General features: G+C 38.6%; 1 protein-coding gene across 1 annotated transcript in view; it reads left to right on the top strand.

The window, feature by feature from the left end:
- The window catches only part of LOC126481960 (E3 ubiquitin-protein ligase MYCBP2-like), a 100331-nt gene that overhangs the window by 25188 nt on the left and 54639 nt on the right, over positions 1-20504 (top strand). The window contains exon 6 of the mRNA XM_050105923.1: positions 16535-16662. Within this exon, the coding sequence (XP_049961880.1) occupies positions 16535-16662 (128 nt within the window). The remainder of the gene's footprint in view (positions 1-16534; positions 16663-20504) is intronic.

Raw genomic sequence — 20504 nt, 5'->3', positions numbered from 1 at the left:
AGCTTTCGCAATTGGTTTCCAGGCGGCATGTAGGAAAAATGGTTCTGTGATTGTGGTGCTACCTGGGGTGATGATGGTTTCTCAGTGTAATGCAGACTTTCTGTAAGCTTGCCACTAAATATGTTTATGTTTACCAACAGTGCAATGTGGAGTCTTCCGCTGATCCAGTGTTTATTACTGGCAACTGAGTAGTGATGATACAGTCACCAGTAATCTGATTGTATTGCAGTACAGCCAAGTTTTAGGATGTAACACATACAGATACAAAACTTTTTGTTGTTCCACCCTTAACTCGACCTCATGACTTCAAGGGCCTTTCTACAGGTGAAATCCTAGGAATGACAAGGAGCAGATGTTCTCTTGTGTTTTTGAAGGCTAAAGGGTAACTCCCTCAAATACACACACAATTACAATTATGACCAGTAGTCTGTAATGTGATTGGCTCCTGTGTAATATGGTGGGCAGTTCAGTTTTCAGCCACTGCTTTTTCTGACAGCAGGTGTATACATTTGTAGTTTTGATTATTGTGTACAGTAACAGTCATACACTCAAAAATTTTCATTTAGAGCTCATAGTCACAGAAAAATTTTCAGTTTCCCACACGTCATTTAAAACTTTGTGCCCAGTTGCCGCAGTACAAAAGACAAAAAGTCTATAATAAAATTTTAAAAAATGTAGAAATGCAGTATATTTAATATGGAGAATATATATCTGAAAAGATTTCTGAATAACTTATTAACTGGAAGAGCTACTATTCCACTGAAGAATTTATGGATGACAATGTTACAGTCTGAGGCAGAGAATACTGATTACTATGTTTATACGTTCTCTGTTGTAGCTACACTGTAGTGTTTTATAATAATACAGAACTTCAGCCTACTTCTTTTTTTAATGAACAGGTATGTTTTTATTGTAAATATACCATGTATTCAACATGCACAATTGTCATAATTGTAAGTGACATAAAAATTTATATCAAAATATTCATCTTTCCATTTTAAACAATTTTATAACTTTAATTGTCTGTCTTGCATAAAAAATCAGATGATTTTGAAACTATACATGATTTCACATTTTTATTTGTTTCTTTAAATTTGCATGATAGAAATGTGATACTTAGTGTCTGTCTTAAGTTCAGGTATGTATTATTGATGGTGGACATCTGCATGAGACTTTAGACATTCTCATAAAGAAATCATACAGTGTCAGTTCATCTTGGAGGTCAGTTGAGTTATATATTTAGTTAGCTATGTGTTCCATTGATCACTTTCACAACTTATTATGGTGATTTTAAACATTAACATTTAAAAAAATAATTAAACATTAACAATTATAATGGTTATTGATGTCCATTTACAGGTTAATATAGTGAAAACTATTTTTGTTTTATCATAACAAGTATACACTAGAGGTGATGCAGCTATATAATTCAACAAAATTGTTGCCAGAATGGAATACATTAATCAGGGAGAAACATATTTTGAGTTTGCTATACATCAGGCAATTCGCATCATGATACAGATGATAAAAAGTTCATGGCACAACATAATTAATACCATTTTTAGTCAAATTCTACTTTACGGTTATGGAGGCTACTTTTGTGTAGTGTTATAATTTCCAACACTGTTATTCATTTTCAACTATAATAGTTTACAACAAAACCTTTGTTAAAATACCCTTTCTTTAAAGGCATGTCCTTAAGTTTACAGCAAATAAACATCACACTACTCTTATGACACACTTTAGTGCAATTATTATTATTATACTCCTTTCTCAGACGTTATGTCTGGTTAAAAATGGAAAGTGACGCGGACCTTGATCAAGCGTGACTTCCTTTTAACTGTGTGGTATATGTTACATTGCATTTAGGAACTTTCGGGTCATTGAACAAGTATCAATAATTACAGATTTCTGTAGTTGTATATATAAGTTTGTATGTAGCTGTATTGTGTTGATGCACTGGTGGATATTGTGTGGTATGACTCCTGTAGTTGATAGTATAATTGGTATAATGTTAATTTTATCCTGATGCCACATGTCCTTGACTTCCTCAGCCAGTTGGATGTATTTTTCAATTTTTTCTCCTGTTTTCTTCTGTATATTTGTTGTATTGGGTATGGATATTTTGATTAGTTGTGTTAATTTCTTCTTTTTATTGGTGAGTATGATGTCAGGTTTATTATGTGGTGTTGTTTTATCTGTTATAATGGTTCTGTTCCAGCATAATTTGTATTCATCATTCTCCAGTACATTTTGTGGTGCATACTTGTATGTGGGAATGTGTTGTTTTATTAGTTTATGTTGTATGGCAAGCTGTTGATGTATTATTTTTGCTACATTGTCATGTCTTCTGTGATATTCTGTATTTGCTAGTGTTGTACATCCGCTTGTGATGTGATCTACTGTTTCTATTTGTTGTTTTCAAAGTCTGCATTTATCTGTTGTAGTATTGGGATCTTTAATAATATGCTTGCTGTAATATCTGGTGTTTATTGTTTGATCCTGTCTTGCAATCATGAATCCTTCCATCTCACTGTATATATTGCCTTTTCTTAGCCATGTGTTGGATGCGTCTTGATCAATGTGTGGTTGTGTTAGATGATACGGGTGCTTGTCATGTAGTGTTTTCTTTTTCCAATTTACTTTCTTTGTATCTGTTGATGTTATGTGATCTAAAGTGTTGTAGAAGTGGTTATGAAATTGCAGTGGTGTAGCCGATGTATTTATATGAGTGATTGCTTGTGTATTTTGCTAGTTTCTGCTCATTTTATAAAGAATTTTCTTAAATTGTCTACCTGTCCATAATGTAAGTTTTTTATGTCAATAAATCCCCTTCCTCCTTCCTTTCTGCTTAATGTGAATCTTTCTGTTGCTGAATGTGTGTGATGTATTCTATATTTGTGGCATTGTGATCGTGTAAGTGTATTGAGTGCTTCTAGGTCTGTGTTACTCCATTTCACTACTACAAATGAGTATTATTATTATTGTTATTATTATTATTATTTCGAGAGAATGGTAAATTGTCACCAGAAAAATCTTATACCTGATTGCATTAGTAAATGACAACAAATAAAAATTTCAATTGAAAATTTCTGAGGGAGAAACCATATTCAGCTACAAATGTTTGTAAAAACATGTTGTTTGATGTTTCATCAAAATAATGCTTAAGTTTCTATGTGACACTCTAAACAAGCAAATATATAAACTGCATCTTGAAATCAATAATCAAATGGATCTTCCCCCATGCGGGTTCGGGGGTAAGAATAGGCCCGTTGTATTCCTGCCTGTCGTAAGAGGCGACTAAAAGGAGTCTCAACTGTTTTGGCCTTTAATGTGATGGTCCCCTACGGGGTTTGAACACTACTTTTCCAAATTTTCTGTTAGTGCGTACCATTTGGGGAAGGACACCTTACGTGGTGCATCTTACATCCATCTTGCCCTAAGATCTGGCACACCTGATATTTTCATGGAGTTGGACTTACATCGAGCTTCCGGCCACATCCACTGCAGTGTGTTCCAGGTAGCATACATTCCCTCCATTATGCATTTCCATCATTGCTCCATTTCTTAATGGATATTCGACACCCGACAACCAGCACGGTAGCCAGTGCCGCTGCTGCAACACCGGTACGATCCTCTCCCTTGTCATCACGTACTGTTGCCTCTCAGCTATGTCAGACTGCACCAACCCCCTTGGTTGTGGGGGGCACTTCCCCCTCTGTTTCTCCTGCTCCATCTACTTCAGGAGCTACACCACCCCAACCATTGGGGACATTAGTTCCCCCTTCCCAGCCGGAGAAGTGTGAGACTTCTTTGGCTACTCTCGCCAGGAAGGGGTCCCTTGGGGCCCTCCCATCCCAGGCTTTGCCCAGTGCCAAAGCGGACACCCGCAAATTTTTGAAGCAACCACCGGTCGCTGGTCGTAGGGCCTCACGGTCGTTGTCCGTCCCTGAGACTGACACAGTGGAGCCCTCCCAGCCAGACCAACCAAAGGCACAGCATGCAAAGCAGTCAAAGAAAAAGGCTCCCAAGCATCCTGACATTGTGGTGGCACCTGTCCCACCGCAACCTTCCACCTCTGCATCTGAGGATGAGGTGGAGATTCTGGCGTCTGCTGAGGACCTTGATCTCGCTGGTCCCTCAGACACCATGGATAGCACTAGCACAGGTGCTTAATTGGAGGCAGCAGGTGACCCAGAGGTGTAATCTGCCTTCCCAGTCCTGTCACGCCTTTCTCAGACATGGACAATATCATCCTCCAGTGGAACTGCAGCGGTTTCTTCCACCATCTAGCTGAGCTCCGACAACTCATCAGCCTTCACCCTTTCTTCTGCATTGCTCTTCAGGAAACTTGGTTTCCAGCAATGCGAACCCCCGCCCTCCGTGGCTATCGGGGTTATTATAAGAACCGGGCAGCTTATGAAAGGGTGTCTGGTGGCGTCTGCGTCTATGTCCTTAACTCTCTTCACAGCGAGTCTGTCCCTTTACATACAACTTTAGAGGCTGTCGCTGTTCGGGTGTGGACACCACAGGCTGTTACCGTTTGCAGTCTTTACCTTCCACCAGATGGTGATGTCATGCAGCATGTCCTGGCTGCGCTGATAGTGCAATTGCCACCACCTTTCTTGTTGCTGGGCAACTTCAACGCCCATAACCCTCTGTGAGGTGGGTCAGTGGTGACAGGTCGAGGCGCCACCATTGAGCATTTATTGGCACAGCTCGATCTTTCGATTTTGAATGATGGTGCCTTCACACACTTCAGTGTCTGTCCAATGGAGAGTGCATGACGACCTGTGTGGTAGTGTCCACTTTCCGATCTTTCTGTCACTGCCACAGTGTCCATCTACTGGGCGCCCTTGCAGGTGGGCTGTGAATAAGGCTGAATGGGACTTGTTCTCCTCCACTGCCGCTATTGAGCCTCCCTCTAATGATGACATTGACGCGGTGGTCCACTCGGTCACCACCGGCATTGTTACTGCTGCAGAATCTGCCATTCCCCGTTCTTCTGGGTTCCCTCGGCGGCGGACTGTGCTTTGGTGGTTGCCTGAGATTGCTGCAGCGATTAAAGATTGCCAGCGGGTGCTCCAGTGTCACAAGCGGCATCCCTCCATAGAACACCTTATCGCCTTCAAACGGCTGCGTGTTGAGCCCACCACCTTATCCGCCAATGCAAGCAGGAGTGCTGGGAGCAGTATGTGTCCACCATTGGCCTCCATGTCACTCCACCGCAGGTCTGGGCCAAGATTCAACGCCTCTATGGCTATTGGACCCCTGTCAGCATCCCTGCGCTCTCACTGAATGGAGCAGTTTGCACGGACTCCGACGTAATTGCCAATCACTTGGCAGATCATTTTGCTCTGAGTTCTGCTTCTTCAAATTACCCACTGTCCTTCCCCTCCATTAAAGAGCAGATGGAACATCGGAGCCTTTCTTTTCGCACCCACCATCCTGAATCCTACAATGTTCCATTCAGTGAGTGGGAATTTCACAGTGCCCTAGCCGCTTGCTCTGATACCGCTCCTGGGCCAGATCTCATCCACTGTCAGATGCTGAAACACCTTTCAGTGGATTGCCAGCGATGGCTCCTCGACCTTTACAACCGTCTCTGGGTCGAGGGTGAGTTTCCGTCGCAATGGCGGGAAAGTATTGTTATCCCCATTCTGAAACCTGGCAAGAACCCTTTGGAGGTGGACAGCTACCGTCCCATTAGCCTCACCAACGTTCTTTGCAAATTGCTTGAACGGATGGTGAGCCAGCGCTTGAATTGGGTACTGGAGTCTCGGGGCCTTCTGGCTCCATCTCAGGGTGGGTTCTGTAAAGGCCGCTCCGCTGCCGACAATCTGGTGAGCCTGGAGTCGGCCATCCATACTGCCTTTGCCCGCCATCAGCACCTGGTCGCTGTCTTTTTTTACTTGCGGAAGGCGAACGATACGACATGGCATCATCACATCCTTTCTACGCTTCATGAGTGGGGTCTTCGGGGCCCTCTGCCGATCTTTATCCGCAATTTTCTGTCGTCTCGTACCTTCTGCGTGCAGGTCGTGGCCTCCCATAGTTCCTCCTGAGTCCAGGAGAATGGGGTACCACAGGGATCTGTCCTCAGTGTCTGCCTGTTTTTAATTGCAATAAATGGGCTCGCTGCAGCAGTGGGAAATTCTGTCTCCGCTTCCCTGTATGCTGACGACTTCTGCCTTTACTATAGCTCCACTGGCATTGCAGCTGCTGAACGTCAGCTACAGGGCACTATCTGTAAGGCGCAGTCTTGGGCTGTAGCTCATGGGTTCCAGTTTTCGTCAGCCAATACCTGCGTTATGCATTTCTGCCGGCGATGCACTGTTCACCCGGAGCCGCGGCTTTATCTTGACGGCGAACTTCTTGCTGTGGTGGAGACACATAGGTTTTTGGGAGTTGTTTTTGATTCCCGGTTGACTTGGCTGCCTCATATTCGGCAGCTTAAACAGATGTGTAGGCGGCATCTAAATGCTCTGCGATGCTTAAGCCACACCCACTGGGGCGCCGACCGATCTACCCTGTTACGGCTCTATCAAGCGTTAATCCAGTCCCATCTGGATTATGGGAGCCTGGCTTATGGCTCAGCATCCCCATCTGCGTTGCGGGTGCTGGACCCAATCCTCCACACTGGGATACGCCTTGCCAGTGGTGCTTTCCAGACCAGCCCTGTGGACAGCATACTTGTGGAGGCAGGTGTCCCTCCACTGCAGTTACGACGCCAACGTTTGCTGGCCGCTTATGCTGCCCATGTTTTCAGCTTGCCCGGGCATCCTAACTATCGTCTACTATTCCCACAGTCGCACGTCCATCTTCCAGAACGTCGGCCCAGGGCTGGATGTACGATCGCGGTCCGCATCCGAGAGCTTCTCTCCGGGCTTGGGGCTTTACCTCTTCCACCTCCTTGCCGGGCACCTCTGCGTACACCCCCATGGTGTGTGCCTCGCCCTCGCCTTCAGCTGGAATTGGCACAGGGCCCGAAGGACTCAGTCCCTCCGGAGGCCTTCCGCCGCCGCTTTCTTTCCATCCTCACCATCAGAGCTCTGGCATTGTTTACACCGACGGCTCGATGGTTGCTGGTCGTGTCGATTATGCGCTAACTCTAGGGGACCATTCCGAACAACGTTCATTGCCAGCTGGCTGCAGCGTTTACACTGCTGAGCTGGTCGCCATCTTTCGTACCCTAGAGTATATCCGCTCCTGCTCAGGTGAGTCCTTCGTTATCTGTAGCGGCGATTCCCTGAGCGGTTTACGAGCTCTCGACCAGTGTTTCCCTCGTTCTCATCTAGTGATGGCTATCCAGGAGTCCCTGCATACTCTTGCCCGTTGCGGCCGCTCTGTGGTCTTTGTGTGGACCCCCGGTCATGTCGGTATCCCGGGTAATGAACATGTTGACCGCCTGGCAAAAGAGGCCACCAGTAAACCATCTCTGGACGTTGGCCTCCCAGAGACTGATTTGAGGGCAGTCTTATGCCGCAAAGTTTATGCTCTATGGGACAATGAATGGCACGAACTGACCACATGTAATAAACTCCGTGCTGTCAAGGAGACGACAGCTGTGTGGCGGTTATCCCTGCGAGCCACTCGCAGTGTCTCAGTAGTCCTTTGCCGGCTCTGCATTGGCCGCTCCCGGCTGACACAGAGTTATTTACTGCCCCGGGAGGACCCTGACCCTCCTCTATGCCGCTGCGGGGCGGCTTTGACAGTGGCCCACATTTTGTTGGCCTGCCCCCTTTTAGCTGTGGTCAGGCAGACATTTGTGCTGCCTGATACGCTCCCTGCCCTTTTAACTGATGACTCTGCTATGGCTGGCTTAGTTTTACGTTTTATTCGGGCAGGGGGTTTTTATCATTTAATCTGAGTGTTTATGTTTTATTTTATTGTTTGTGTTGATTCTGACCTTTGGCCTACGGTTTTAAACTGCATTTTTAATGTGTTCTCGGCTTTTCCTTTCTTATCTCTATGGTCGGCCAACCACTGTCACACTCTGTGTGATTTTAATTTGTTTTGTCTGATATCTGTCTGAGTCTTTCTTGTCCTGTGTCGTCTGATGTCTTTTCTGTTGTTCGTTTTTTATTCTCTGTGAACGATTTTAGTTTTTTTGGAAAAAGGGACTGATGACCACCGCAGTCTGGTTCCTTTAACCCCCACAAACCAACCAACAAATGGATCTTACACCTACCTTTTTTCCACATCTTATATAACATCAATAGCTAGATGAGAGAGAAACAGCTAGTCACTTGTAGAAGGTATAAAAATTTAATTCCAGTCTCTTACTTCAAAAATTATGAATTATTCTCTGACTACAAAGATTAGAAATTATTCTTCTGATTATCCCCCACAAGTCAGAACTTGAATTCAATGACAGATAATTAAACCACCAATATTTCACTTATCAGCACAAAAATTACATAAGTCACAGCTGGACTAATGTAGAATGAAGAAAATGCTGTGAGTTCAAAGATCGAAAGTATTTTTGAAATCCCCGATTTAGATCAAGAAAGTCATTTATTGCTATTTTGTTGAATACACTGAAACGTGGAACATAGTTCATAAGAGCCACTGGTCTTGTACTAATTGCCTAATTCAGGTAAAACTGGCTCAAAACTGCTTGCTAACATTATTGTATTGTATTTTATTGTATTTTTATTGATCCAGGCAATCATAGTATTGTACAGCTGTACATATGATATTGGATAGGTCAAGAGAGCTATTTACAAGTAATTTTTACAAATTGATTTTTACATTATTTTGTAACAAGGAAATTATCTATCTTAAACAAAACAGTTAATACAAAACATAGAATAGTAAGGTTGTACATACGATATTGGACAGGTCAAGGGAACATATTTTCAGGTAATATTTAATAATTTGATTTTACATTATTTTGCAATGAGGAAATTAGCTATCTTTAACAAAACAGTAAATACAAATGTTGTATGGTAAAATACAAACAGCCAGTACAAATGTAATAGTAAAGTAGTCCAGTGTATTTCATAGACATGCACAGTATATAATAATCCAGTATATTTCATAGACATGCACAGTATATAATTTTCAGACCTAATTGAACATTTATCATATTGCTTACGTGTTTAACCCCTTTCAAAAAATGATCAACTGCATAAAAGCAATGGTCCAAGAGATATTTTTTTAACTTATGTGTGAAAGCTCTTGGGTTCTTTGTTGCTTTGATTACATTGCGTAAATTATTATACATTAGTATCCCAACATTTAAAACACTTTTTTGGTAGCAGGTAGTTCTGGACTGAATCATAAGTAGGTCAGATTGCTGCCTTGTTGCATAGTTATGAATATCTCCATTGAATTTTAGTGTGCAGTCATTGTTTAACGGATATGACTTGACAAATGAGACGATATTATAAATGTAAGCAGAGGGCAGTGTCATAATGCCATTTGTTTTGAAATGTAGTCTGCATGATTCATTATGTCTTAGATTACATATTATGCGTATTGCCTTTTTTTGCATTTTGAAAATATATCTACCTCCAGGCGAGTTCCCCCAAAATATGATTCCATACTGTAATGTAGAATGGAAGTAAGCATAATATACATGTATGAGAACAGATTTTGTGACTGATTTTTTGAGTATCCTTAAAATGTAACACACAGTTGAGAGCTTTTTTGAGATATAATTTGTGAGAGTCTCCCACTTAAGATTTCCTTCAAGCCATATGCCAAGAAACTTGACAGAGTCCACACACATAAGCTCTTGGTTATTTAGAATCACATCAGGCATTACTAGTTTTTGGGATGAGAGTCTGAAGTTGATGTACCTTTTTTTTTTTTTTGTATGTTTATAATCAGTTTGTTCTCGTTGAACCATTTGCTGAGTGACGACATAAGCGGTTTAATTTTTTGGTTGTGGTCCTCTGTATCAGTACCCGTTATTAGTATACTTGTGTCATTGGCAAATAGTGTGGTATGTCCTGTAGCAAGCTTCGTGCTTATATCATCAATGTATAGCAGAAACAGTATGGGTCCCAGGATTGAGCCTTGTGGCACACCATATCTAATAGGCATTGTGTCAGAGGAGTGGACAGTAGATTGATGGGTGGTTGTATTCTTTTTTTCAAAATTAATTTCAACTTTTTGAAATCTGTTTGATAGGTAAGATTCCAACCATTTGTTTGCAATTCCTCTTATACCTTTATTTGCTAACTTCTTAAGGAGTATGGTATGGTCAATTACATCAAAGGGTTTGGATAAATCTAAAAAGATACCAGTAGTGATTTCCTTATTATCCAGTGCTTTTAAGGTTTTGTTGAGATACTCATAAATAACTGTGGTAGTTGTCTTTTGCTTTCTAAAACCATGCTGGTGTTTTTTCAATAGGGATAGTTTATTAGTAAAGTCTTCCAATCTGGTGTAAAATAATTTTTCAGATATTTTTGAGAATGAGCTAAGTTGTGCTATGGGCCTGTAATTGGCTACATCATTTTTAGAGCCCTTTTTGTGAAGTGGGGTAATTTTAGAAGTCTTTAGTAGGTCAGGGAAAACTCCATTTGTAAAGGATGCATTTATTATGTGGGTTTGGGGTTCTACAATGGATTCTCCACATTTCTTTACAATTAAATCAGGAATGTTGTCACTACCACTGGAGTACTTATTCTTTAGTCCTTTTATAGCTGTAAGTACTTCAGTATTGGAGACTTTGTGAAGAAACATTGATGCCTGTACTGGTATGGTTTCTATTAGTGTTTGGTGTTGAGTATTTGGTCTGTGGCAGTTGTTCTTTATCAGGTTTTCTGCTATTTTTTTTAATTTTAGTTTTAATGTTTTGTTTATAACATGCTGCTTACTGTTTGTTTCATTTTTTACAACTGTCCACAAGCCTTTCATTTTATTGTTAGATTCCTTTATAAATTTATCATTGTATAATTTTTTTGCTTGTTGGATAACTTTCCTGTAGATTGCAAAATAGGTCTTACAATATGACCTAAACTGATCATCGACGTCATGGTGTTTCATGTGATTTTTTAAGTCACACTTTTTTTGGCTGGAAATCCTTATCCCTTTTGTTACCCATGAGTTTGTGTGTTTGTTTCCGATTTTCCTGGATTTCAGTGGAAATGCAGTATTGAAGTGGTGGAGAAATGTTTCATGGAAGGAATTAAATATGTAGTTTACATCATTTTCTTTATCGACCTCTGCCCAGTTTTCAGCTCTTAACAGATAGTTAAAAAGCCTTATATTATCATCATTTAATTGCCTTTGCATTTTAGTTATTGTGGGATATTGTCCTATGTAATTTAAATTCACTGTTAGTATTTGGGCTTCATGGTAACTGTAACCTGTACTGATGACTTCGATTGAGTGGTGTAGTTTGTCTGCGTTTATGAAAATCTGATCAAGAGCTGTTTTTGAATTTTTTGTGATCCTGGTTGGTGTGTTTACAGTTGGGGATAGGTTGAATGAATTTGTAATATTCAACAATTCATCTTTGTTTTTTCCAGGTCTGAGGAAGTCAATATTTAAGTCTCCATTTATTAATAGATTTTTGTTTAGTGAGTGAATTTTTGTGAGTAGTGCTTCGAGGGAGTGTTTGAAGGTTTGGATGTTCCCATCAGGGGCTCTATATACATTCAGCGTCAATAGGCTATAGTCTGTTAAGATAATTAAGGAGAATTCAAAGTCTGTTTCTATTTGCATATTATTGTACTTTGTGAGGCTTTTGTATCTTAAATATTTTTTGACATAGAGTGCTGTACCACCTCCCTTACTTTTGTTCCGACAAGAATAACCAGCTAGAGTAAATTCGCCAAGTGGTGTTTTTTTTAATTTTGTCTTCTGTTAACCAGTGTTCAGAAATACAGAGAATATCTAAGCGTGGCTTTGTTTTTAGGAAGAGATCTATTTCTAGTAACTTATTAAACATTGACTGCACATTATGGTGTAATATTTTAAAGGATAATAGTGACTGTTTTCCAATGGAATGATTTTTGACACCACTCACTGGGTTTTCTTGTAGTTTTGGTTCATGAAAATTTTGCTCTGCACCTGTTTTCCTTTGGTTTGCTGCTAGCAGGGAGCTACTGGTGTTCTTGCCCATAAAAAATTCTGGCTGTAGGCTGGAGGTCTGCGTTTTCGTGTTGAAGATCTTGTCACAGTTTCCGGTGGTACTGATTTGGAGTGTGGCTGCACATTTTTTGCTGTTTCCACTTGGATGTCGTGGGATGACTGATTTGTGACACTTGACGAGATATTTGCATAGGATGTTGGTGGTGACTTAGTGCTGAGTGTGGATACCTTCCTCTTTTCTAAAACTGTTTCTGGTGTTTTCCTTGATGACCCTGACTGCATATTCACTTTTGTTGTTGTTACTGATGGCTCTTCAGCTCGTGGTGTTGCTGTTGGTTCAGCTGCAGTATTGCTCATTCTTCTGAGATTGTCCACCAAATTAGCTTCATTGGACCACAAATATGTTTGATGCCCTGGTGTAACACGTTTTATGGCACTTCTTGTTACCAGTGGACTTTTGATGGCATTCAGCAGATTAACACACAGTTTCTTTTTCCCATTTTTATGTAAGTGAAGCCCATGCCTGGTGAAGTCTTTCCGTTGGAGGAAGCTATTTACATCTAAAACTCTGATGTGTTCACTGTAAGATGCCTTCTGCATCAAGTAACTGTGCATTTGGTAGATTTTGCAGTTTTCATTTGGCATGTCATATCTATACGTATTGTGCATAGAATTAGTTGTGTGTGCCTAGTTTTTGCGATCGTTTCATCTAGTGATGTCATAAAACCACGTTTTGATCCATTAATATCATTTGCACCAGCTAAGATGACAACATAATCATTTTGTCCTAGACTAGACTTTTTGTTTTGTATATTGCATGTTGTTTCTTTGAATATAGCATTCGGCTTTATCAAAGATGTAAATTTATAGCTGGTTGTTGAAATTTCGTTCAGTACTTTTGCACAGTTCCTACCGTGACTATCTGAAAGTAACAGTACCTGTTTTTTTGTTATTTGTAAGCTGACTCATGTTTGTGTTTGTTTTCGACTTACTGCAGTCATTTTTCTTAACCATTTTTAAATTACACGAGAAGTGTTCAGAAGCACTTTGTAAGTTACCTTTATTTACTGTTTCACATTTTTCATGTTCACTCTTACCTTTGTTTACTGTTTCACATTTTTCATGTTCCCTCTTCTTCAATGGAGCGTCATTTCTTTCGTTAGTACAAATATTTAAAACAACATCACTGTACAAATTTCGAACTTTTTCCTTATGTGGCGGTTCAGAAAGGTTTTTGATCATGCTTCCCAGTAGCAGAGCATGTTGTCTTGTGGCTTGAAGTTCTTTCTGCAGTGTTTCTAATACACTGGTTTCGCGATATTCATGATACATTCCAGTCGCATCTAGATAACCGTTGCACTTTGTTCCACAAGCACACGATATGTTTTTGAGATTTACTTTTGCAAAACAGTGTGGATGATACCACACATGCATCACTGGGCAAGTTCTAATACCGCTTTTTACTATTTTATCACACGATATGCACTTTTTAGATGCTAAATACTCATACTTTTCAGAGCGATTTATTACTACATCAACGCGCGCCGCCATCTTGTATCTTGGATGCATTAATGGAAAGTTTGCAGAAAACAGTGTTCATGTTGTAAAGGCAGATAGAGATAACACTGCAATAGTCACATATGATGATGATTACATCAACAGAACTCTGAAATTCTTCCCTCAAAATATCATAAACATCTAGAAACAAATGAAATGAGATGTCATGTGGCTAGGGCCTCCCGTCAGATAGACCTTTCGCCTGGTGCAAGTCTTTCGAGTTGACGCTACTTTGGTGACTTGCTTGTCAGTGGGGATGATGATGATGATGATGATGCAGACAACACAGCACCCAGTCCCTGAGTGGAGAAAATCTCCAACCCAATCAGGAATCGAACCTGGAACCCTTTGCATGGCAATCCATCGCGCTGACCACTCAGCTGTCGAGGTGGACATAGTAACAAATAATAGGTACTAACATATATTAGATAGAACAGAGAGATGGAGAGAAAGGAGTTGGTGAATCTTAGGTAACCAGAGGGAAGGAAGATTGTGGTTTAGAGTCTTGTTGACTGCAGGTTTGTTGCAGACAGAGAACAAACTGAGATCAGGGAAGAGTTGGGAAGGAATTTGGCAGTGTGCTTTCAAAATGAACCATCCCAGCACTTCCTTTAAGCATCTTGGGAAATTATTGAAAACCTAAACCTGGATGGCAATTTGAACCTCTGACATCCCAAATTTCACTTGATCTGAGAAAGCATTTGTGGAAACCAGAAAGAAAAGCAGGGCAATAAATAAGTGGTGAACAGAAATACAGTAGACGTAGTATAAGAGGGAACAGCCAGGGATGGTAAAATTAGGAGGGAACATGAAAAGACCAAAATGGTGAAGAACAAGTTTGGTTGTACCAAGCATTTATAGTGATGCTGATTCCTACTGTGAAATTTCTAAGTAATTTTAATGGAGAGTGTGTCGAGGTCATCCGTTTGATGAAAACTGTCTTTCTTTCCCTTCCCTTTCCTGTCCTTTTAAAGCTTATTTGGCAAAACTTCAGTGGCATTACTGGCTGCAATTAATTAGTGTATTTGGTCTTTCCCATCCTTTGGTTACATAGAAAAAAATCTGTCCCTGCTCAGGCATAAGTTACTAGTCTCACCTCTCCTACCAGAAATTAAGTAAAAATTGTTCCTAACAACAACTTACAATTTAATGAATGAAAATCATCTTTAAAATGCATTACAGCTTTAAAGTTAGTGTGCAAACTCATGTTCCACTAGCTCTAAATACTGCTGTTTACCTCCTATTTCCTACAGTTATAATAACATACTAAAGTCTTAGCTGATAAATGATGATAGCCAATGTGGTTCTTTTTCTTTGGTCCCTTTAATGTTTTATGTTGTGTACATCTGGATGTGTCTTTTTCCATTCAGTAGAGATATATTCATTTCAACAGTGTGGAAAAGAAAGCTTGCTACTTACTGTAAAGAAGACATGTTCTTTACAGTAAGTAGCAATCTGTCTTTTCTGCATTGTTAATATTCCTACCTGGAGTTTCATTGTTAGATCTCTGGATTTGTCAGTTCTCCAGGATCAATGACTAGCAGATGAACCACCAGATGGCCGATCTGCATCTGTCAACATGTATACATGAAACTTGTGTATGAGTCACAAATTACATATAAAGAAATCCAAAGTATTGCAAACAGTTTTGGGAAAAAATATATTCCTGACACTAGAAAGTGTGTGACATCACCAAATAGCCATAGTCTAAAACTGGGAGTTCAGCTTATTATTGCAATTATGGAAAAGCATTGTTCTCCCCTTTTTCTCCTTTTCAGTATAGCTGTTAAAATGAAACCTACATAGAGAAAGGAACTTTTTTCTGCTAAGTTTATTCAAAATTGAGTGTTTCTGCAATTGAAGACTTTAAATAAAAAAAGACTTTAAGTGTCAAAGTCATGAATTTGAGAAAATTGTGTTTTAAATATATTAGGTAATTTATGGTCGTAATTCCACTATTAATGTGTTTTATTTGAAAGCTGAGTGTAATATGAATCTGGTTTCCAAAAGAAATTACAAACATTGTATTGTAATAGTGCAAAAAGAATACTGAAAGTGCAAATACAATGAGAAGCTCTAAGTGCCATTGTTCATTACTCAACAACAAGTTAGTAAAAGTTCATTCTGCTTTTCTAAAACTGGATGTGGTCATTATTTTTGAGGTACTGCACCACTTCAAATCTTTCTTCTTTTCTTTGCAGATGTGGTTGTATCATCAAGGGTAGATAGTTGCTTTTCTTGATGTCATGTACTTGTACACGTTTTCTCAAAATAAGGATACCTTCCCAAGCCTCAGTTTCATTTAAGTTTCTCCTGGTCTTAACTACATCAGGCTTATGTTTGTCCAACCATAGTCATTGTGTTTTGGATATATTTAGATTTGCTGTGTTTATATTACAATCTGCTGCTTTCTTGAAATCTAAGCAGTCAGACGCATTCATATTACTGATGATAAATGGCTTTATTTCCTTACATCTTCTGGAACAATACATTTGGTAGCTCAAGCATAAACAGTCTGTCCAGTTATGGTGCAGGTTAGCAGTCAGTAATGAGACTTACCTCCTGTGCTGGAGAGCTAAACATCTGCAGCCTCCACCATTTTATCTAGCACTAAGGAGTAAGCACGCAAAACATAAAGCCTGTCATATGTTAACAACAGTGGCTGTTAAAATGCATACCATCTGTCGATTGCATTTGGAACTACATTTTCATTCATACAGTTTGTGCCTTTTATACATTACTGGGCTTGTTATGTAGATCCTATTTCATACAAAACCTCAAAGTTCCTTATTACAGAACTTGTCTTCTTTATTTCAAGTCTTCAATTTTTATAAAGCTCTATTTATGCATAATTTATACATTGTGTTTATTGTGTGATTGAAACAAACAGTCATTGAAGAATAAGGTATTATTCTACAAATTTCAGGCCATGGTGGTGGATGGGGCTACTCCGGGCATTCGATTGAAGCTATTCGGTTCATGGCAGACACTGACATCCTTCTTGGTGGCTATGGACTTTTTGGTGGTCGAGGAGAGTATACAGGAAAGATTAAGGTAAGTTTCAATAACATTTATCATCTTGCATGCCACATTGTTACAGAGACCAAATTTCATGGTGAATTGTTTCAGCTCACTTAAAAATTTGTTGCAACTGAGTTAAAGCAAGGATTGGCTGGTACCAGCATAGACATGGGATGTGGTACTTGCTAGAATTACTTCTGTGGAACAAAGGAGAGTATAAAAAATAAAATAAAATAAATGAAAGTGATTAGAGAGAATAATAATAGAATAACTGATCATTTGAAACTGTGCTGGAAGGATAGCAGTTTTTACATATTCAGAATGTTGAGAAGAAAAAATTTTTGCGGGAGGTGAAGTGTTTAATATATTAAAAAGGGAGAAAAATAGTTCGTGTACAGAAAAAACTGAAACATGGTAGATTGTGAGAGACAGTTCAGTTATGAAGAAAGAAATGATGATGATATGAGAAATTGGGAGCATGGATATGTTGTTTGCAGAACTAGACTTCAAAAAATAAAAGTGGTTCATGTTTGAGAACACATTAATAATATTGATGAAATACTGATCATCTTACTACTGAAGAGTAGCTAATTTTGTTTCATCAGTATGAATTTCAGTCTCTGAAAATAAGACAACATTTATTCACAACAAAACTGTGTACTATGAAGATTAGTAACCCTGAAGTGTGTTAGAGTTTTCCTTACAGCCAAGTTCTATTTTAGTTTTTAGTAAACTTTATCCTGTGAATGTCATATGCATTTAAACAACACTGTCAGATTAATTACGATTATTATTACTAAACAAGCGGTTGTCTGAAGAGCTTCAGCCTGCCATTTTTCCACTGGTTCAAATAGTGAAACGCCAAATTAATTCTCTGTTGAGCAGAAACTGTTTTAGCATATAACTTAAATGAAAACACTTATATAGTATTTGCAAAAATGTGAAGAACTTAGTGGCCAAGCATTGAGACAATGTTGCCAGAAACAGAATATAGATAGTATCAGAGTGTAACATGGAGAAATATATTTAGATGACTAATAAATTTAAATGATTAGTCACATTGACAGAAAAGCAAATAACTTACGAGATTTAGGTGTATGTAAATGTGCACTATAACAAATCATAACAGACAAATTTAAAAATGAACTGAAAGGTGATAAATTTTAATCTCATTGACAAATTTACTTGTGATTTGTTTGTGTCTCTTGCATGGAATGCATTGGATGCAGTCCTTTGTTAAATGTATTTATAGAAGTTGTAATTTTTCTTCCATTGACTCTTAGCATGTGTGCACTGAATTTACCATGTTTATCTGTTATTGTAAAAGTTATATACAGTTACCTGGTGTGTTGTATTTAAAGATTACAAACTACACAGTTATAACTTAGGATGTTGAGAATAGGAATGTGTCATACAGTTTTGTTCTAGTATATATTTAAAAAAGATTTGGCAGCAGCAGACAAAGGTACAAGGAAAAAAAATTGCATAACTGTTTACCTTAGGAACCAAATATTCATTTATCTGAAAAAAAAAGAGGAAAGGAAGTTTGAGGGAGTGAAGCAAATTGGTTATTAAATGTGTAAGTTGCCTAGGACTCATTATGAGTGTGAACTGAATTCTCGCAAGGAAATGGTCCTATCTGACATGTCGAAACCTGCATATTCTATATGGAAGGATAAAGAAATATACTGTCAAAATTCTAGCTGCTAAAATGTACCATAAATATTTTTAAAGAAATTTTGAAAATTGCCTAATTCGTAGCCCACCAGGCAGCTGGCAAAATGTACACCCCTTCTGGTGTTGTGGCATGCTGCACAAATGTAACACAGCAGGCACATATATTTAATTGACAACACATTAGTAAACAGATAACACTGCACAATTGTAATTGTAAAGTGAATTTTGGTAAGTATTAAGAACGGAGATAAAACTGGATTAATATTCATTGTATTTTTTTTATTTGTGTCTGCTAATAGCATTTGTCTGTACAGGTTCCAGAGTTTCACAGTAATGTGGAATCCAGTTAATGTTTTCAGTCTTGTAAAAATGAAATATGAAGAAAGTGGTACTTACATGTGTCATTTGTTAGTTAATTTTGTGGACATTGATTCATGTGGTGTCTAGCTTTCATTAGAAACTGCGGAAACTTAAAAAGAAATCAGTAATAATTCTGACAGTTCCATGAATTGTGTTTTGAATGATAATTGTTGTTCAAGTAAGAATCTGGAACAAGAATGCATTCCTAACCCGAAGGAAACAGGTACAGTAATAGCTTTCAATGACAAATCATAAACTGTGAATTTCTGGTTAAACAAAGGAGGGAGAAAATGCCTAAAATTATATAGTATGTAAAGCTGGTTTCATTTCGTAATGTTTGTTTGTGAAGCACATAAACCAAAGAAAGACTGACACAAAGTTAGAAATATGCACCAAAATTAAACTTGTGAAAATGTGAAAGAAAAGCTATTCAAATGATTTAAAATTTTGCATGAGAGATAATGCACTGTTACCAAGGAGGATCAATGAGACCATGCTCTTCCAGATTGCAAGTGAGATGAAAATTGTTGGTTTCCAAGCTTCTTTGATCTGTTTAAGCAGAGTTGAGAAGTCATACAGAATAGGAATTTTAAAGTTTCCTTCAGAGCAATGTGTGGAGGGGATGAATTTAATTGACAGCAATATAGAGAAATTCATAGCTGGTTTGAAGTAAAGCTGATCAATCAAATTTCAGGAAAGAACTGCATGCTGTATCATTGCAGGGTGGATAAAAGAGAGTCAGTTGTGCAACCAATTAATGCTATGGCACTTTCGTATACTCTAATGTCAGTGATACATATGAGTGGATTACTGTTTCTGTTGCTTTCAATCTATTGTCAGGAACCTCAAGGCAAATTAAGCCCACAAATAAAAAGGAAGGCCTGATTTGTTACAGAAATCTTGTAACTGACACATCAAAATTGGCATAAATGGGAAAGCATAATTTTAGCCATTTAATTTGTAATGTCTTTGTACCAGTTGCACATCAAATAATTTGTTACTTTTGTTGAACATTTGGTTTGGGCCTAACAACACCTCCATATTTGAGTAAAACAACAAAATGGCTATTGATATCATTTTGATCCTAACCAGAAAATCTAATATAATTGAATCTCTCAATAAATATGTTTTCAACACTAAAAAACAATTTTTGGAAAGTTGCTGGCAATGTAATATTTGATGGCTCTCTGTAATTTCAAGTTTATCATCAGAATGGTATTCTTACTATTCTTAAACTTCCGTCATTTGTGCATTATCAGTTTTTGTCAACATGTTTAACAAATTTGATCAAGTATGCTTGGTACACAGTGCAATATGCAGAACAATGACATCCATCCCCAATCCGTCTAAACAAAATTAGTAATTACTGTGAAGTGCCCGAATGCATTAATTTTTCTTTTATCAGATGTGCCTGGATTAAGGAAAATGTTCATTTTCATTATTCTGTTTACACTTCGCATTTTTGTGACAACTCTAGAGAATAAACAAGAAACTGTTCCATTGTTAATAAAATATACATTACTCAAAAGCTACCATAAGAACTATGGTACAGGAATTGTCAGAAAATGATATATCTATAAGAAATATTTGATTTCCACAAATTAAAGTCGCAATTGGTGGAGGTCATCTGTAATGCTACATCAAACACATTCTTGATTCTTTTCTCCTCATCTGCCAGTCAGCTTTCGAAGCATTTCATCTGAAACAGCTTAGCTGTCAATATGACCTGCAAGTTATTCAAAAAATTTATGATACTTGGCTTTTTTGGTATGGTGTAGGTGTTTAAGATCTGCAAGTGTGCACCATGGACTTTTATGTTACACTATGCTGTCTTGTAA

Source organism: Schistocerca serialis, chromosome 5 (assembly GCF_023864345.2).
Source record: "Schistocerca serialis cubense isolate TAMUIC-IGC-003099 chromosome 5, iqSchSeri2.2, whole genome shotgun sequence".
Classification (NCBI taxonomy): domain Eukaryota; kingdom Metazoa; phylum Arthropoda; class Insecta; order Orthoptera; family Acrididae; genus Schistocerca; species Schistocerca serialis.
The sequence above is the reverse complement of the archived record's forward strand: the minus strand, read 5'-3'. Positions and strand labels throughout refer to the sequence as shown.